The sequence below is a fragment of the Aptenodytes forsteri genome, unplaced genomic scaffold (assembly GCF_000699145.1).
Source record: "Aptenodytes forsteri isolate BGI_AS27 unplaced genomic scaffold, ASM69914v1 Scaffold647, whole genome shotgun sequence".
Classification (NCBI taxonomy): domain Eukaryota; kingdom Metazoa; phylum Chordata; class Aves; order Sphenisciformes; family Spheniscidae; genus Aptenodytes; species Aptenodytes forsteri.
Genome location: NW_008795889.1, coordinates 191,145 through 207,858, shown reverse-complemented (window position 1 = coordinate 207,858; position 16,714 = coordinate 191,145). Strand labels below are relative to the sequence as shown.

Below are 16,714 nucleotides of genomic sequence, written 5' to 3'. Positions count from 1 at the left end.
CTCCAGTGCTGCCTGCCCCACGCGGGAGGTCCTCCCCGAGGCCGGCTGCCCCTTTCAGTGCACGGCCGTGGAAGCACCCTCCTGGGCCCGGTGAGAAGCACCGCAGGGGCCTGACCTGCTTGGGGCCGGCCGGGAGGACATGGGCAGGTGCACATTCTCATTGGTTGGGCTCTGGTGAGCGGCTGGGCGGGCACAGGACACCTCCTGTCCAAGGGCAGGAGGCAATAGTGGGGAAGGTGGCGGGTCATGGCGTTAGTGGAAGAGTAAATACAGGGCATAGGTCAGGTGTAAGTCTGGCTGCGTCTAAGACACCAGTTGCATTGTTCTCTCAGATGTACTTCTTCAGGAATCGGTGTGAAGCGAAACACTCTGTCCTGCCACACAGCAGCTGTCTGCCTGCATGATCCCCCCAAAATCAAGGGGCCTGGGCCTTCGATGTCTGGGAGAGCCAGTTGGTTTTAAGAAAGCAAGTATTTTCATGTATGACCACTCATCTACCAAGAGATCACCCTGCCCTGCGTGAACATCTGACAGAGGCGCCACAACCAGCCCAGCCCTGTTGCTCTGTGCAATCCTAGCTGCATCTGATTTTAGTTACCTTGATTAACAAAATGTTAATATTTTTATTAAAGGTAATTTTAAATAACGTGTAACTGACGTTTCTGTCCACAAGTACTGATTGTGTTGGCAGTGTAACTCATGACTTTGCTTTTGTTTCTCTTCATACAAATGTTTCCCATGTGGTTAGGTCTGGCCCTTGCTGGAGGTTATTTTTAGGATGATTTCGTTCTCTTTATTTTAAGTGTGCTCTAGACTTCTGAAACTTCTTTTGGCGCACAAAGCCAGCGCTACAGACGGTGTATAAACTAGGCAGCTTAAAACCTGTTGACCCAGTCAGCTGCACGCTAGCACGATGTAGCTGTAACCTTAGTTTCAAAACCTAAAGTGGGAAGTCAAGGAGGTGTAGGCTCCAAACACGATGCCTGAGCTGCTGTTTTTGGTGTTAGTGTTTAAAATACCATTCTGATGGCCACCTCCGATTTTGTCCAGAGATGAATCCCTGAGGCCTACAGTATACCAGATGTTTGGGGTTACTGGAAACGAAGAGCATTTGTTCTTAGCTTGCTGTATGGGTGACAAAGTAGAAATTAATACGGATAAATGCTGCCCTTAGATTTCTCTTTGAATGTCTAGCTGTTTTCTGAGGTGGAGGCTGCAAAGAAGATCTCTGCAGCTGGTGTGGACACAGTGAAACCAGCAGCTGTGCCTTGAGGTCACGGCTCTCAGGCAGGCGCTATATTGGGTGTCATTCACTGACTTCTCATCCTTACCCTCCTCCTCTAAGGAGCAGAGCACATGCAAGATGAGCCAGGTGGTGCTTTCTTGAGAAATGAGAGTTACAAGCGCATCCATGCCATTAGCAAGGCTCTAGCCAGACCTTGGCAGCTGCTTGTGATGTCTAGAATGCTTCTCGCTCCTGCCCTTGTTCCTGTTTGCAGCTTGCTGTGAGGTGGTGGCATCCTTGATAGCGACCCAGCGGGCTGGAGGAGCCGATGGCTGAGTCTGCAGACCTTGCCAAAATAGGCTGGGACAGGTGCCATGCAGCTAACGCGCTTTCCTTGGTTCTGTGACAGCTTGAGCCATGCAGTCCTGTAACGTGGACATGTAACCATGTGTTACACCATGGCGTAACCACGGACAGTGAGAACTCAGGTATTTCTCTGAGATCAGGTTACTAGCAACTCTTTTGTGTATACCAGCAAATGCCTTGCAGAGCCTCTGCATGCTGCAACATCTGTGCTTCAGACAGGATGGATGGATGGCTGTCCTGGTAGCTGCCACCTCATGGTAGCAGATCATTACAGGATTAATCACAACATTAGCTCTATTGCTCTGGTGGCGCAGGTGGTGTTGCCTTTTGCCTGATAAGAGGCATGTTGAAGTAGGGAAAAATACTCCGGCCTTCACTGAGGTGCAGATCAGGCCTGTATGGCCCAGTTGCATTACTGCTCTCCTTGTTCTTCCCTCCTTCTGCCTCTGTCACCTTCCCTTACCATGCCATCACAGCGTAAGTGCAATATGAAACACGACATCAGCAACACCGTTTTTTTGGGAGTCTTTTCTGGCACATTGGGAGGTCAGAAATTGCAACTGTCAGTTTGCTGAAGAGTGTCTGACTTTGCTGTTCAGAAGGTGGTCCGAGCAGCACTGCAGGGTTTGTGTGGGAGAGGGACCTCTCCCACCATGAGCAGTCAGAGGCACTGGATTTTAGGAGAGCGCAAGCCCTGCAAGAGCACATATAACCACTGGGGGGGACTCCAGGTCTGGGGAACTGTTGTACATCTGGCATAGTGTGTACTGTACTTGCTTTATGTTTTTACTTATATTCCTAAACACTTTTTCAGTAAATCTGCAGATCCAGATACAGGAGATGTAAAGCTCCCGCCAACTGCATATATTTTTTCCTGGTTCCATCTCGTGTACGCATTTAAAATAGTCCACGTAAACCAGCATGGGTTTTGTTCTTCTGACCGACTTACAGACTTAGGCCTGGAGACAGAGTTCAGTGCCTGGTGCGTGGTCTTATTACAATAAAAAATGAGGAGCACTGGCCAGCAGCTGTGTGTGGATAGCCCTGAGTGTTTGCCTTAGTTTGTGAGGATGTCTATGTTGATTCACCCAAGCTCCACTAAACTACATTCCTAACTTCTGACTGATGGCAGTGTAGTTGGCAGGTTTTCAGGTTGCTAGTCTCCTCTGACTAGATGTTGATGCTCTTGCTTGCAACCCTGAAATTTCATGTCTATCTTGCACATCTGTTACTAATTGACTGTATTTTTGCCTGATACTGGATGACTGCTCTTGTAGCCAGTGTGATGAACGAGTAGCTACCCCAGGCTTCCTGCTGTGAGGTTTAAGTAGATAGTGGTGTTGCCTGTAGCTCTAGTAAAACATGACAGGTAAAGTATGGTGAGATGTGACTCAGTATGAGAACATTTTGGATAGGGTGCAAGTTTGAAACGCGGTACAGGCAGTGCTCTTTTGAAAGTTACAGTAAGGGGGGTGTCATGTTTTCCTGTTGTCTTGGAGCAGTCACATAAATATTTTTCTTTTTTTTTTTTCTATAAAGCAAAAGCTGGCAGGCTGACAAACGGGCAGCTTACAGGACGGACTCTCTGGCTACTGACCATTTAGCTGGTAAGTTCTTATTTTGGGAGAGCCAAAGATGTTGATGATGAACAGCCAAGTGCTGTTGCTGAGCTTGCTTATCAGAGTGACTTTCTGAGTGTACCCCAAAGTCAGTGGGAGTTCAGGCACTTAAATAAGTCTTTTTTCAGGAAGAGGCAGCATCCTGGGCCCTTTTTGTTTCCTCTCCAGGGTTACACAATGGTCTTGGACTGACTATCCAGACGTTTGGATACTCATTTAAAAATTGCACACCATTAATAAATGATAGATTAATTAGAGTATGCTTTAACAACTTCTGGTGTCCCCCTTTCCAGTGACCTTCTTAGGTTGCACATCCTCTGGTTTTGGGGAACCACTGTGCTTTGAGGAAGTATCCCCTCTGAGTTCCTGTCTGGTTCAGCAAGAGAACTGGGCAGCTGATTGGCACTGTAGGTGCTTTTCAAGAGGCTGACTGGAAAAGTGCTCAGTAACACATACTTTGTCTTCCTGGAGTGACTTCTGTGCATCTCGAATGGTGTTGGTAATAGTGCTGCCACCTCTGTCTCTTCCAGTGGCATACCCGGATTGTGTGTGGGTGGGAAGTCGACAATGAGCTCCGTCGCAGTTTTGACACAGGAGAGCTTCGCTGAACACCGCAGCGGCCTGGCTCAGCAGCAGGTGAAAGGTGAGAAAACACAGTTGAGTTCCTGTGATGTGCCTCTAAATACAGACTGCACAGGCAAGGTTCCTTGCTGTTACCCAAGCTCACTCCACGCATCCGGTTTCCCACAAGTGTGCAGACGTTGCATTCTCCATTCCTAGATTGGTGGCCTGCCAAACTTTGGCTTTCCACCAACAGCAGCACAGTGGTGATGCTGCACAGTGCAGAGCCAGGAGGAGACAACCCTCAGATCTCCACAGAGCTCTGGCTAGCAATGCTGTCAGCTGTGGGATGGGGCACATGCAAGAGTGGGGCATTGGGCTACAAGAGAGCCTCATGGGATCAGTGTGCTGGGCTGTCATTTCCTTCCTTTGCTCAGCCAGGTGCTGGGGAAAGTCAGTATGACTGTATTAACTGACTCACTGATGGGTTTCAGCACCCATCCTCCGGCTGCGAGCTGGCCCACTTGGCACAGCCCAGTGCACAACTGAGTTAACATAAGGTACAGGCTTTCCCTGGACTCTGCCCTAACTGTAGCGCTTCTCTCTGCCTTCCACCTGGGTGTATGTTTGTCTTCTAGCCCTCTGACCTTCAGCCTTGCTCTGTTCCTTCCATTTCTTTCTGCCCAGCCTGTTCTCCCCTAATTAAGCCCCTCTTGACAAAGTTGGCAGTAATGTACTGTTTGCTGCCACCGTTCACTTGCATGTTCACTTCCTGCGTCTGTAGTGCCTGCTCAGACAAGGCTGGTTGTTCATGGCATCTACTGCAGTCTGTGCTGTGCTGAGGTCAGTTGTGCTCCAGACTTGGCTGCTCCACAAGCATAACTGTAATAGGATTAATAGTAGTGTGCGAGTCATTTGCTCTCCCTTGTTAGTGGTGCCTAAATCCAATTGCACTGCCTATGAATAGGGGCATTTCTGTGGGGAGAGCATCTCATTTACCCTGTTTGCTTCACCCCAGTTACAGCTTTAAACTCTGAAGAAGAGAATGATCCTCCAACCTACAAGGAAGCCTTCCCTCCGCTCCCTGAGAAAGCACCATGTTTGGAAGCTGCCCAGGAACCTGCTGGGCCCTGGAGCAAAATCCGACCAATAAAGGCTTCTGTCATCACTCAGGTTAGTGGGAGTGGGTGTCTTATCTCCCTCCTTTTCCTCCCTCCAAGAAGTAGGTGAAGTGAAGCTTTCCCCGGAGTATGAAATCCTTAGTGTGTCAAATTGACAGCCTCTTTGCTGTACTTTCCCCTGGTGCACAGAGGACTGCAGCTGAGAGCTGGGACTGTTCTGGAGGGGAGGGATGTGTTGGAAAACTGTCCAGAAACAGCTCTGCATCCCTGTTCCACAAATAGCTGGAGCAGGCCTGAAGGGAGGATTGCAGAATTCAAGTAGTGAGCACTAACCCATTAACGTATTCCCCCCATAGCTTAGCACTTTGCCTGCCTGACGTACTTTAGAAAGACACCCAGGGTGGGACAGACTGCCTGCTGCAGTGCTCTTGCACTTTCCCTGGTTGCAGCTGGTGCAACCACTGGAAAGGCTGATGGGTTGCACAAACCTGGGAACTTAGTATGCCAGTAAAGTCCTGTATGGCAATAAAGGAGGGAGGCACTGGCAATCAAAAGCATACTGATTGCTTGCTGTGCCCTTCTTTTATCTGTCCTATGGCTGAGCAGGTGTTTCATGTGCCACTGGAGGAGAGGAAATACAAGGACATGAATCAGTTCGGAGAAGGAGAGCAGGCCAAGATCTGCCTTGACATCATGCAGAAGACAGGAGCTCACCTGGAGCTGTCTCTCGCAAAGGACCAGGGCCTTTCGATCATGGTCTCTGGCAAGCTGGAAGCAGTCATGAAGGCTCGGAAGGAGATTGTCGCTCGGCTGCAGACTCAGGTGAGGGCATCTAACTGTTTCTCACTTTATCTTTGCTCTTCCCCAAGACTCGCAAATGCTTTGAGACCCTTGGGCGTGTGTGCTTATAAGCCGAAGAGGTGTTATTAGATGACTAATTCAGCTTTGCCATATATTTTCAAAGCACACAATTGGCAATTTGGAATGCAAATGAGGCTTAAAATAGGGTTCAAAGCTAATTACAGGCCATGGTGTTGCATGAAGGGTGGAGTCTGCAATCTCTGAACACTTGAATTGCAAACAGTGACTTTGTGCTGAGGTGCTGGTGCCGGAGGGGCTGCAGGCCCCTCACACAAAACTAGTAGTGTGTGAGAATGGGACTGTGCTTTCTCTGAAGTCCTTCAGAGGAGAACGTGGAGGGATGGGAGAAAGAAAAGCAGAGAAGAGGAAGTCCTGCTGAAAGCTTCAGGTCAGGGTTCTGGATTGTGTAACTCAAGCCACACTGGTAAGGAGCCACAGCCTCGTTGTTTCAGTTGCTTCTCCTTTCAGTCCTCTAGGTTTTGATTTCTTACCTTCAGATTCTTGAGTTCATAATCAAGATGGTAGTTCTTGTTAGGATATATCACAGCCAGGTATCATAGTGTGTTTTAAAGTGTAGTATCAAAGGTAGTTAATGCAGTAGTTAATACCATGTCTGCTTAGTGCTGTTTAGCCCATGTGTCATACCCTGCCAGAGGGAAGAGAAAGGGACAAACCCTACATAATGTACATCTGAAAAAATAGTTCAGGTCGTACTGCCACAGATCCATGACCCACTGTCCTCAAATATACCTCCTACTGCCCTGGCCCCAGGTCTGAAAGGTGTGTCTGTATTCCAACTTCTTGTAGGCTTGGCTGGCTTCAGTACAGGGACACAGAGTTGAAGAGTCACGCCAAGTGATCTTTGTTTGATTCCCACCCCCCTCCCCCCATTGTAGCTTGAATTTGAAGTGTCTAATTACTGTTAGTAGTTACGTATTCACAGGGATCAAAAGCGTGGTAGCAATCATAAGCTACCAGGTCAGTAAAAACTCAGTGAGAAGGAAAGAAGTCAGGGCTTCTTTCTTTTCTTTTCTTTGCTGTTACAAACCAGCCCTTTAATGGTAGATTGAGAAAGCTCTTGGGACCCCTTTTCTAAGAGGGGCCTTCTAGAAGCAGTCCCAGGAGCAGCATGTGCTACATTGAAGACACCTTAGCACTTAGTAGCAGTAAGCATCTCCTAGTTGTCTGCCTGCTGGAATAGGTTTCTGGTGTTGAATTTCTGTTTCCTAGGAGTCGGACTGTGTCTTGTTCTCTGTAGCCTTGGCAGCAGATGTCAGAGTTCAGATAAACTCCACCCATGAGCCATTGTCTCAGTTGCTGTCTGGTACTGCTCCAGTGTCTTACACGCATCTGTGCCTAAAGGCCTTTGCTAATTCAGAGTACTACTCCTGTGCAAACAGAAGGGTTTTGAGGGAAAGGTGGGTTTTAGACTCCTAGTATACAGGCACTGTAGATCAACTGTTCTGGTACAGTATCAGTCCTCGGACAGAATGTGCTGGGAAGGCATTGTGTTTGCTCCTCAGTGGTACCGCTAAGTAGCATCTAACGTGCTTTCCCTGGCTCTGTTCCTGTGGATCTGCCAGTGCAGGCAAGGGTTCTCACAGGTGCTTGGTTCCTGTGTTGCAGGCTTCAGCGACAGTTGCCATCCCCAAGGAGCACCACCGTTTTGTCATTGGAAAGAATGGCGAGAAGCTGCAGGATCTGGAGCTCAAAACTGCAACCAAAATCCAGATACCCCGCCCAGATGACCCCAGCAACCAGATCAAGATCACCGGCACTAAAGAAGGGATTGAGAAGGCCCGACACGAGATCCTGCTTATCTCTGCTGAGCAGGTACTTCAGTACTGTGATCTTTCTCATGGCATTAGCTGGACAGCCATTTTGCTTCTCCATGGTATATTAGATGTTTGTAGCCAGCACGGCCATGGTCAGTGGCTAATATGTTAGTCTGAACGGAGACGTATACTGTGCCACTGGCTGTATGAGCACCACTGCCAAGTTCTGCAACTTCTGGTTCTCCATTTTGCCCATCTCTGAAGTCAGATAAGCGTATTTTGTATTTGAGGTGAACCATATTAGGTGCCAGTTGAGATAAGGCAGGAGATTACAGAGGTGAATATCATAAATCAGCAGCAGCAACAGCAATATTTGTAGATTCAGAGGGATGGTGATCTACAAGCCTGCAAACTGAAAAGGGTGCTTGGGCCAGAGTGTCAAGCAAGACAGCACTGGAAACTTAGCTGTGTCTGGCAGAGACTGTAATATGGAGGGCAGTTCTCACCGAGGTCTGTTCTGGGCTCTTCCAGGATAAGCGTGCCGTGGAGCGGCTAGATGTGGAGAAAGTGTACCACCCCTTCATTGCTGGCCCTTACAACAAGCTGGTGAGTGAGCTCATGCAGGACACAGGGACGCGCATCAACATTCCTCCACCCAGCGTCAACAAGACAGAGATAGTCTTCACAGGAGAAAAGGAGCAGCTAGCCCAGGCCGTGGCTCGTGTTAGGAAGATCTATGAGGAGAAGGTATGGATGGTCTATAAAGCTTCCCATCTTCCCCTCACCTGCTCACAGTCCCTCTTCCCTTCTTGTTCTACTTTTGTGCATCCCTTTGTTGCATCCTTCTCATGTCAGCTCTGGCTCAGCAGCCCTTGCAGTATATGGCCCTGGATCTTACCATTTCCTCACTCAGCAGAGTGGGACTTGGGGTGATACTACCAAGGAGGTGACAGATTTCTTGCTTTTCTGTGTCATGGGAATTAACAGACCACAAAGAGCTCCCCTGGCTCTTGTTCACACAGGTGCTACTAAGGAAGGAAGTGTGAAGTCTACAGTGGTGGCCAGCTAACAGTATCAAAGTTGCTACATAAGTAGAAGTTGCTGAAGAGTGAATTTCACTCCAGTTTATTTTCCGCAGCCAACATTGCTGTGAATGTCCTTGTTGTGGGTTGTTGGGCTGTTTTTCTTCATGGTTAGGTCTGTATTAATACCAGTCTGGATTTCAACAGAGATAATCAGCTTATAGCCTAGTAGCCTACATGGTGTTGCATTACAGTACTGCCTGGAGGACAGCTGGGCATTGAGCCCTGTTGTGCAAGAGTGTGTGTGTGTGTGTGTGTGTATGTGGTCTCTTCTATGTAGTGTCCCAGGGAGCTTGACACAGAATACTAGTTTTGTACTTCACCTGTGAATTTTTGAGCACAAGGCTTTCTGTAGGCAGGGGCCTGAAGGATGCTGGGTACTGCAGAACCACTGTGCTCACCTTTGCTTTGCTCTTTCCTGGGTGCAGAGTTTCACTGCTTCTTGTGCTTCTTCCTTTCACTCTTGTCTTTCCCTGCCCCCTTGTGATTGATGCCCCAGTGCCTCTGTCCTTACAGAAGAAGAAGACTACTACCATTGCAGTGGAGGTGAAGAAGTCCCAGCACAAGTATGTCATCGGCCCCAAGGGGAATTCCCTGCAGGAGATCTTGGAGAAAACTGGAGTCTCTGTCGAGATCCCACCCACTGACAGTAGCTCGGAGACGGTGATACTGCGAGGCGAGCCTGAAAAGCTTGGGCAAGCATTGACTGAAGTCTATGCAAAGGTACTGATGAGATGGGCTAGGTCTTCTTTGAAAGTCCCATAAAGATATATCCATGAGCACTGACAGGTGTAGGGGGGGTGGTCTCTGTTGGGCTGTTAGAGATGCAGCTTAGAAGTCAATACTGAGGGTGCAACGTGGGAATTGGAACTGAAGTTTTGTGAAGACCTCTTCCAGTCTGCCCATTGAACAGCTTCTCTGTTTTTCTGTCTAGGCCAACAGTTTTACCGTCTCCTCGGTCTCTGCCCCCTCTTGGCTTCATCGTTTCATTATTGGAAAGAAAGGACAAAACCTGGCCAAAATAACTCAGCAGATGCCAAAGGTATGGATGAGCTGGTTAGCTTAGCACCCTCTGATGTAGAGTATGGTTTAGTCCAGATCACTGTTTGTAGAAGAGAGAAATGTATTCTAGCATGGGTAAAACCAGGGAGGAAATGACACAGATCTTAATATTAAGGGGAGCCTCTCTTCTACTGCTGCGAACACTACTCATCCTATGTTATTCTCATGGGTTGAGCCCTTCAAAGGAAGCTTTATGTAGTATTATATTGAGAATTCATGTAGTTGGATACCTGCAAATGCTGACTTCAGTGAGGCTTCTCCCTGGTGAGTTAGATGATATCTAGAGAAAGGCTAGGTGAGTAACTTCTCGAAAGCCATTGCAGACTCCAGGACAGCACCAAAGCCTTGGGCTCTAGACGCTGTGATATGGCCCGAATTGTAAGTTACCTTGTTCTGAAACCATGGGAATGATGTGTGTACTTTGTGGGAAGGAAACCATCTCTTAATGGCAGGGATTGATGGTGTAGGCCTGACAAACAGCATTGACCTGGCTTGTATCTTGGAAAATTCTTACTGGATTCATTGCTGTGTCTCAAGGTTCACATCGAATTCACTGAAGGAGAGGATAAAATCACTTTGGAAGGACCTACAGAAGATGTGAACGTGGCTCAGGAACAGATTGAAGTCATGGTCAAGGATCTGGTAAGTTGGTGTTACTAGTTCGAGTACATAAGAAGAAAGTGGGGGAAGAAGGGGCAACAGAGCAGAGATGATGAGGTGTGTACCGCATCCATATGATGTCTTGACATGCTTAACAGAACTTGCAGAAGACAAGTTGTATAGCAGATGGATGAAACCCTTGGTTACGAAGCTCACCCATGGCATTCTTAAAAAATCATCAGCAGGTCTTAAATCTTTTGATGCAGAGAAGGAATGATTCTCTTTCAGTTGTAGCTGGAGAGGCATATAAGTCCCTTTAAATGTTTCACAAGCATGTTGCTCTTAGCTCAAACCAGAGGAGTGCTTCTGCTCTGCTTAACAGCAGGAGGAGTGCTTGTAGCTGATTACTGGAGAGTCAGTGCCAATGACTGGCACTGGCAGTAGGCTGTTACTTAGGGCACAAGACAGAAGTGGTGGCCTACCCTACCTAGTCCTGTACAATTCTCTATAGATCAACCGGATGGATTATGCAGAAATCAACGTTGACCACAAATTCCACCGACACCTCATTGGCAAGAATGGAGCTAACAGTAAGTGGGGTGCCTTTCTAATCCTTCCTATGCTTGGACTCTGGGTGTTTAGTAGACCGTATTAGGGGCTCTGTAGCTCATGCAGTGTGCTGTCTCCATCACATTTCCTCTGCTCTTCTGAAATGGTGTTGGCACAAGAAGATAAATGGACAGTGAGGCCTTGGGGTGGCTTTAATGTGTGAAAGTGTCTTGGGAGGTTGAACAGTGGTAGGATTACTTTGCCATGTCCTGGAGGAATTTTTTTTTTTTTTTGGTTGGAGAATTGTCCTTTTTTTTTTTTTGAAGTTGCTCTATGTGAATTACATTTTAGCAGCTGATTGGGGGTGGTGGAAATCTGCTTGGTGAGTTTCTCCCCAGAAAATAATTTGGGATTAGAAATGAATGATCATCTTCTGATCTAAATGTGGTACTGTTTGGGGAAGAAACAGATGCCTCACTCTGGCAAGCGAACAATTGGCTCTGTAGATGCCACAGTATTTACTTGTACAGGTTCTTGTGTGGCACAGATCTGTTCTCGCTGAACTCCAGGGTGAAGAGGCACGTTCCCTGTTTCAACCCCACCCCACTGGCCCCTTCTCAGAGGCTGGTTTACTTCTTAAACAGCCTCTAAGCAGTGATAATCAAGGTGCCTTGCTTCCAAGTCTTGGCCTAGCAGACTGTGTCACCACAGTCCTTACCTTGAAGTTAACAGGATTAAGGACCTCTACAAGGTGTCTGTGCGCATTCCCCCGGACAATGAGAAGAGCAACCTGATCAGAATTGAAGGAGACCCACAGGGGGTCCAACAGGCCAAGAAAGAGCTGCTGGAACTCGCTTCCCGTATGGTGAGTAGGATGTGATGCTTGGGAGGCTGCAGGGTTTGAGCTATTATGTTCCCTCGTAACCTTCTGGTGCAAGTGTGTGCCCCTTGCCCACCAAGCACTTGGATCTCGTGACAAGTGCGAGTTCCTCTTCACAGATGTGTTCTATTCCCTTGGATACCCCTTCTCTGTCAACCTAGAGTGAATTTTGTCTAGAGGAGAAAAAAGGGACGATGCTGGCAAGTAAACTGTCAGGCAGCAAACTGGTAAATAAAAGTATGTGGCTCTCCTTCTGAACACTCAATGTAAACTCTGTTCTCATCAGGAAAATGAACGCACCAAGGACCTAATCATTGAGCAGAAATTCCACCGGACCATCATTGGGCAGAAGGGTGAGCGGATCAGGGAAATCCGGGAGAAATTCCCAGAGGTAAGGCTTTCTAGGAGATGAGAAATCCAGAGGGGATATTTCCTACTTGGGTAGTAGACACATCGTCGCTGAAGTCATAAATTTAGTAGCTCTGTATCTAATATGTATGAGAAGATAGTTCTTTTGGCCAGAGGCTGCTAACATGCTTATTCTTTTCCGAATGGGACAGGGGATGTATAGGATTGCCCCAACCTTTGCATGTGTCTGACACATCAATTCTTGCATTTGCTTGAGTTGACTATAAATGACCACCTCTTGCAGGTTATCATCAACTTCCCAGACCCTGCACACAAGAGTGACATCGTCCAACTTAGAGGTCCCAAAAACGAGGTAGAGAAGTGCACCAAGTACATGCAAAAGATGGTGGCAGACCTGGTAAGGGGGTCTTCTGTTTGCTGTTCTCTCCTACATGCCTGGATAACCCTGGAATAAAGCAGAACTGTACTGGCTTGGCTAGGGCTGAAACACCTCGAGATGAGGGAGCTGTGGACACTGTTCTGGCTGGATGGGGGCAGGAGGGTAATACCTGTTACTTAAGGGCTATAGGGGAAGGTACTTCCCTTTGCCTATTCTTGCAAGTGTGTCGTATAGAGAACTTCCTTGGGGACTACGGCTATTGTCAAAAGCTTGTTTATCAAGTTTCTGGGACGGGGCCTTGCTTGCCATGACAGTGTAATCTTCAGTTCTCCCTTCCTTTCTCCCTTAGGTTGAAAACAGCTTTTCTATTTCTGTCCCCATCTTCAAACAGTTCCACAAGAACATCATAGGAAAAGGAGGTGCCAACATCAAGAAGGTGAGATATCTTTCCTATCTCCAGTGCTCAGTATGTTCACTGCCTGCAGCTAAATCCCACCTGCTGCTCTCTCCTGCTCATTGGTGATGTGAAATATAACCTCCAAAGGCTTTTTGTGACACGGGACACCTCTGAGGTGATTTTTTTTTCTTTGTGGCAGATCCGCGAAGAAAGCAACACCAAAATTGATCTCCCAGCAGAGAACAGCAACTCGGAGACAATTGTTATTACAGGCAAGAGAGCAAACTGTGAGGCTGCTCGCCACAGAATTCTTGCCATCCAGAAGGAGCTGGTAAGTGAAATGACTGGCCTGTTGCAGATGAGAGACTTGAAAATGTTGCTAGAAGACATAAATACAGAAGAAGTGCTTGTAGTAGGGAGGAGACAAATGTGAATGTCAGTCTGTTCTTGACTCTTACACCTAAGTTTGTGGCTGCTCATGTGTCAGGAGTAGCCAGTCTCAAACCCCTCTGGTCAAGCATTTCTTACACACAGCTCTGTAAAGCTCCTAGCAGTGTGGGAGTGGGAGGGTAAGCAGAGTGGGCACAAACACATTTCTGCAGCTTGACTAACAGCCTGGTACTGTCCTCTCTTAGGCCAACATCACAGAGGTGGAGGTCTCTATTCCTTCCAAACTGCACAATTCCCTCATTGGCGCCAAAGGCCGCTTCATCCGCTCCATCATGGAGGAGTGTGGCGGAGTCCACATCCACTTTCCCACTGAGGGCTCTGGCAGTGACACTGTGACCATCAGGGGCCCAGCCCAGGATGTGGAAAAAGCCAAGAAACAGCTGCTGCACCTGGCAGAGGAGAAGGTGAGCCTTGTCTCATGGAGCAGATTGTTTTAGTAAGCTGTTTCTTTTCTGGGGTTGAAGCGATCCCCTCTGCCTGCTGGGAAACCTCTGGCATCAGACAGCCTAATCCTCTTTTAAGGGATTTGAGTACAGTTTGAATGATTAAAAGAAAACAATGCTTCCATTCTTGTCACAATGAGTTCTTCCCCCACGGGTAGAAGAACTGGCTGTAATGCTTCTCTCCCCAGGCATACTCAAAGGGTTAAGGTTCCCTACTCCCACAGTTTGAATGCTGTTGGGTATCCACACTTCTCTGAAACAGCTTACTCTGTGTACCTCCTTTCCTTTTTTCTCAATCTTTGAATTCCAGCTCCAGTTCTTCCATTTCACTGCATATATCCAGGTTAGAGTAACCTCAGGTTACAAGACCTTTCTCTGAGTTGTGACTGACTGGTCATTTTACTAGCAAGAAAAAACCCTTTCTAATATCAGCATGTGAACATGTTCTCCTGATCGGTTGGTTGCCTCTGCTGCCTGGCTTGCAACAGTCAGATAGCAAAAGGTTATCCTGCCTTGTGTGAGTGTCAGACCCTTCTCCCAGGGAAGTCTTTTCTGCTCATATTCTCACCAGTCGTGCCGAGTGTAGAGTTAGCTTTTCAGCCCTGAGAACATCTTTTGGGTAGTGTTTTTAATTTAAGACATCGTATACCTTTTTGACTTCAACAGCACGCTGCATCTACCTTGCTCTTGCAACACTGTGTATGTAGGTGTAGATAACATACCTGCATGCTTACTGTTGATGCTGATGTGTATTTTCTATATATTGACATGTTCTATGGGTATCTGACTCCTTTAAGCAAACAAAGAGCTACACCGTGGACCTCCGTGCGAAGCCAGAGTACCACAAATTCCTTATTGGTAAGGGTGGTGGCAACATCCGTAAGGTGCGTGACAACACTGGGGCCCGCATCATCTTCCCAACCTCTGAGGACAAAGATCAGGAGCTGATTACTATCATGGGAACTGAGGAGGCTGTCAAAGAGGCGCAGAAGGAGTTGGAGGCCCTCATCAAGAACCTGGTATGAACTACTTTTTCTCCTTTCTTGCCTGTTGCTGTAGCAAGATGTAATAAGTCAGTGTGGAGGACCTGCTTGTCCTAAAACCTTCTGCGTCCCTTCATGGGAGCTCAGGAAGATCCTCCTTGCTGTCACTTGTTGAGGTGAGGTTGTAAACTGATTGCTGTTGAGTGCAGCAGACTTGTGCTTATCACCAGGACAGGCAGGGTTGACTGGCTGTCATCTGTTGGCAGGATAATGTGGTTGAAGACTCCATGGTGGTTGACCCCAAGCACCACCGCCACTTTGTCATCCGGAGAGGGCAAGTTCTGCGTGAGATAGCAGATGAGTATGGTGGTGTGATGGTCAGCTTCCCACGCTCTGGCACCCAAAGCGACAAAGTCACCCTCAAGGGAGCCAAGGACTGTGTGGAGGCAGCCAAGAAACGCATCCAGGAGATCATCGAGGACCTGGTATGTTGCAGGAAAGCTGTTTCTTCTATACTGTACACCAAGCTTTATGTGAACAAGTCCCACAGTAGTTCTGGGATTTGAAGCTTTGCTGTCAACATATAGGGTCTGCAGACTTTAGATCCCAGCCTGGGGAATGGCAGCTGGCTGCAAAACGGCAATGCTATATGAAGGAATTGCCTCCTCTGACCATCTTCTTGGGTTTTAGGAGTGGAAATAGGAGACCCTTCCGTGGTGTACTTCTAGACCTTAACAGATTGGAGCCCTCTTGTGCCTCTCCATGCCTGGCCTTGGGCAGTGGTTGCTCTCTGGAGTTTCCTGTGCTGTTAGTATTGTCTTTTGGAAGCAGCCAACTGTCAAACCTGTTCTCTTCCTTTCCTTCCTTCTTTATCTTTTTCCTTTCTTCTAATGTTTCCTCCTCTTCAGGGTAATAGAGAGCTTGAGCTTTGGTCTTGGAAGCCTTTAACATCATGGGTTGGAGGCAGCCTTCATTAAGAAATCCTCTGCTAACTTCTCTGAGAGAGGAAAGATTCTAGGAAACTTTCAGATCTTCCTCTGTCAGCAGCTGTTATCTTTTCTAACTCCTCGCTATGTCCATTATGGATTTCACCATGCACAAGCATCCTGTTTTCTGGTGTGAAAGAGGCTGCATCGCAACAGAGCAACTCTGCTTTCTCACAGGAAGCTCAAGTGACAATCGAATGCACCATCCCACAAAAGTTCCACCGCTCCATTATGGGCCCCAAAGGATCCCGCATCCAGCAGATCACCCGGGACTATGGTGTCCAGATCAAATTCCCTGACAGGGAGGAGAACCCAGGTATACCCATGGATGCATGTTCGCATGGTAGTTGAGGTGATCAAAGGAGTGGAGTGGAGTGTAGCCTACACTCCATATCAGTGGAGATGTTCTACTTAAAATCTGTGGAGAACTGACCCCAGGTGTTCCCTGCAATGTCCTTGAATCTGGGCTTAGCATCAACCTTGTCCTCTTGGGAAGAGGGAACAGTTTCAGGAGGTAAAACCGCAGACCTGGGTGTTCTGAATGTGTTCTCACCGCAGAGCACCGGGAGTATGAAGTCCTACTCTGGCAAAAAGGGCTCTACAGGCTTGCCAAGGTCTCTCTGATCTCTCATGCTCTTGTTGCTGGGTGTACTGGTATACCCCCAGCACAGCTGGGGCCTGTTGGATACTCTGGCCTAGCACCAGCCATCCTGCTGTAACATCCAGTCCTGCGCTGGTGAACTTCCCTGTTGGGAAGAAACTGCCAGCCTTACTTGTTGCCTCTGCTGACATAGGAGTGCAGCCTCCACTTCCGTAGTGCAGCTGCAGGTCCTTTCCATGCAGGCAAAGGCAGTATCAGTGCTGTGCAGAGAGATATGGAGGAAACTGTCTCGGTGGATGTTCTTGTTCTGCTCATTCCAGGCTAAACCATAGCAAGCTGCCTGTGCTAGGAGTAATCTCCTCCATAGCAGTCTATAATGTCTGACCTCTTGTGGCAAAGCCCAGG

General features: G+C 47.9%; 1 protein-coding gene across 2 annotated transcripts in view; it reads left to right on the top strand.

Moving 5' to 3' along the window:
* Positions 1 to 16,714, top strand: part of HDLBP (high density lipoprotein binding protein) — a 42,075-nt gene that overhangs the window by 16,630 nt on the left and 8,731 nt on the right. The window contains exons 2-21 of one of the 2 annotated variants that reach the window (XM_009284224.1): positions 3,131 to 3,198; positions 3,741 to 3,853; positions 4,790 to 4,944; positions 5,499 to 5,714; positions 7,380 to 7,586; positions 8,060 to 8,275; positions 9,127 to 9,333; positions 9,545 to 9,652; positions 10,210 to 10,314; positions 10,784 to 10,862; positions 11,547 to 11,686; positions 11,988 to 12,092; positions 12,354 to 12,467; positions 12,799 to 12,885; positions 13,046 to 13,177; positions 13,482 to 13,700; positions 14,050 to 14,082; positions 14,537 to 14,758; positions 14,989 to 15,207; positions 15,886 to 16,024. In XM_009284224.1, the coding sequence (XP_009282499.1) occupies positions 3,778 to 3,853; positions 4,790 to 4,944; positions 5,499 to 5,714; positions 7,380 to 7,586; positions 8,060 to 8,275; positions 9,127 to 9,333; positions 9,545 to 9,652; positions 10,210 to 10,314; positions 10,784 to 10,862; positions 11,547 to 11,686; positions 11,988 to 12,092; positions 12,354 to 12,467; positions 12,799 to 12,885; positions 13,046 to 13,177; positions 13,482 to 13,700; positions 14,050 to 14,082; positions 14,537 to 14,758; positions 14,989 to 15,207; positions 15,886 to 16,024 (2,779 nt within the window). In that variant the 5' untranslated portion in view covers positions 3,131 to 3,198; positions 3,741 to 3,777. The remainder of the gene's footprint in view (positions 1 to 3,130; positions 3,199 to 3,740; positions 3,854 to 4,789; positions 4,945 to 5,498; positions 5,715 to 7,379; positions 7,587 to 8,059; positions 8,276 to 9,126; positions 9,334 to 9,544; positions 9,653 to 10,209; positions 10,315 to 10,783; positions 10,863 to 11,546; positions 11,687 to 11,987; positions 12,093 to 12,353; positions 12,468 to 12,798; positions 12,886 to 13,045; positions 13,178 to 13,481; positions 13,701 to 14,049; positions 14,083 to 14,536; positions 14,759 to 14,988; positions 15,208 to 15,885; positions 16,025 to 16,714) is intronic. The other variant, XM_009284226.1, reaches the window with a different exon arrangement.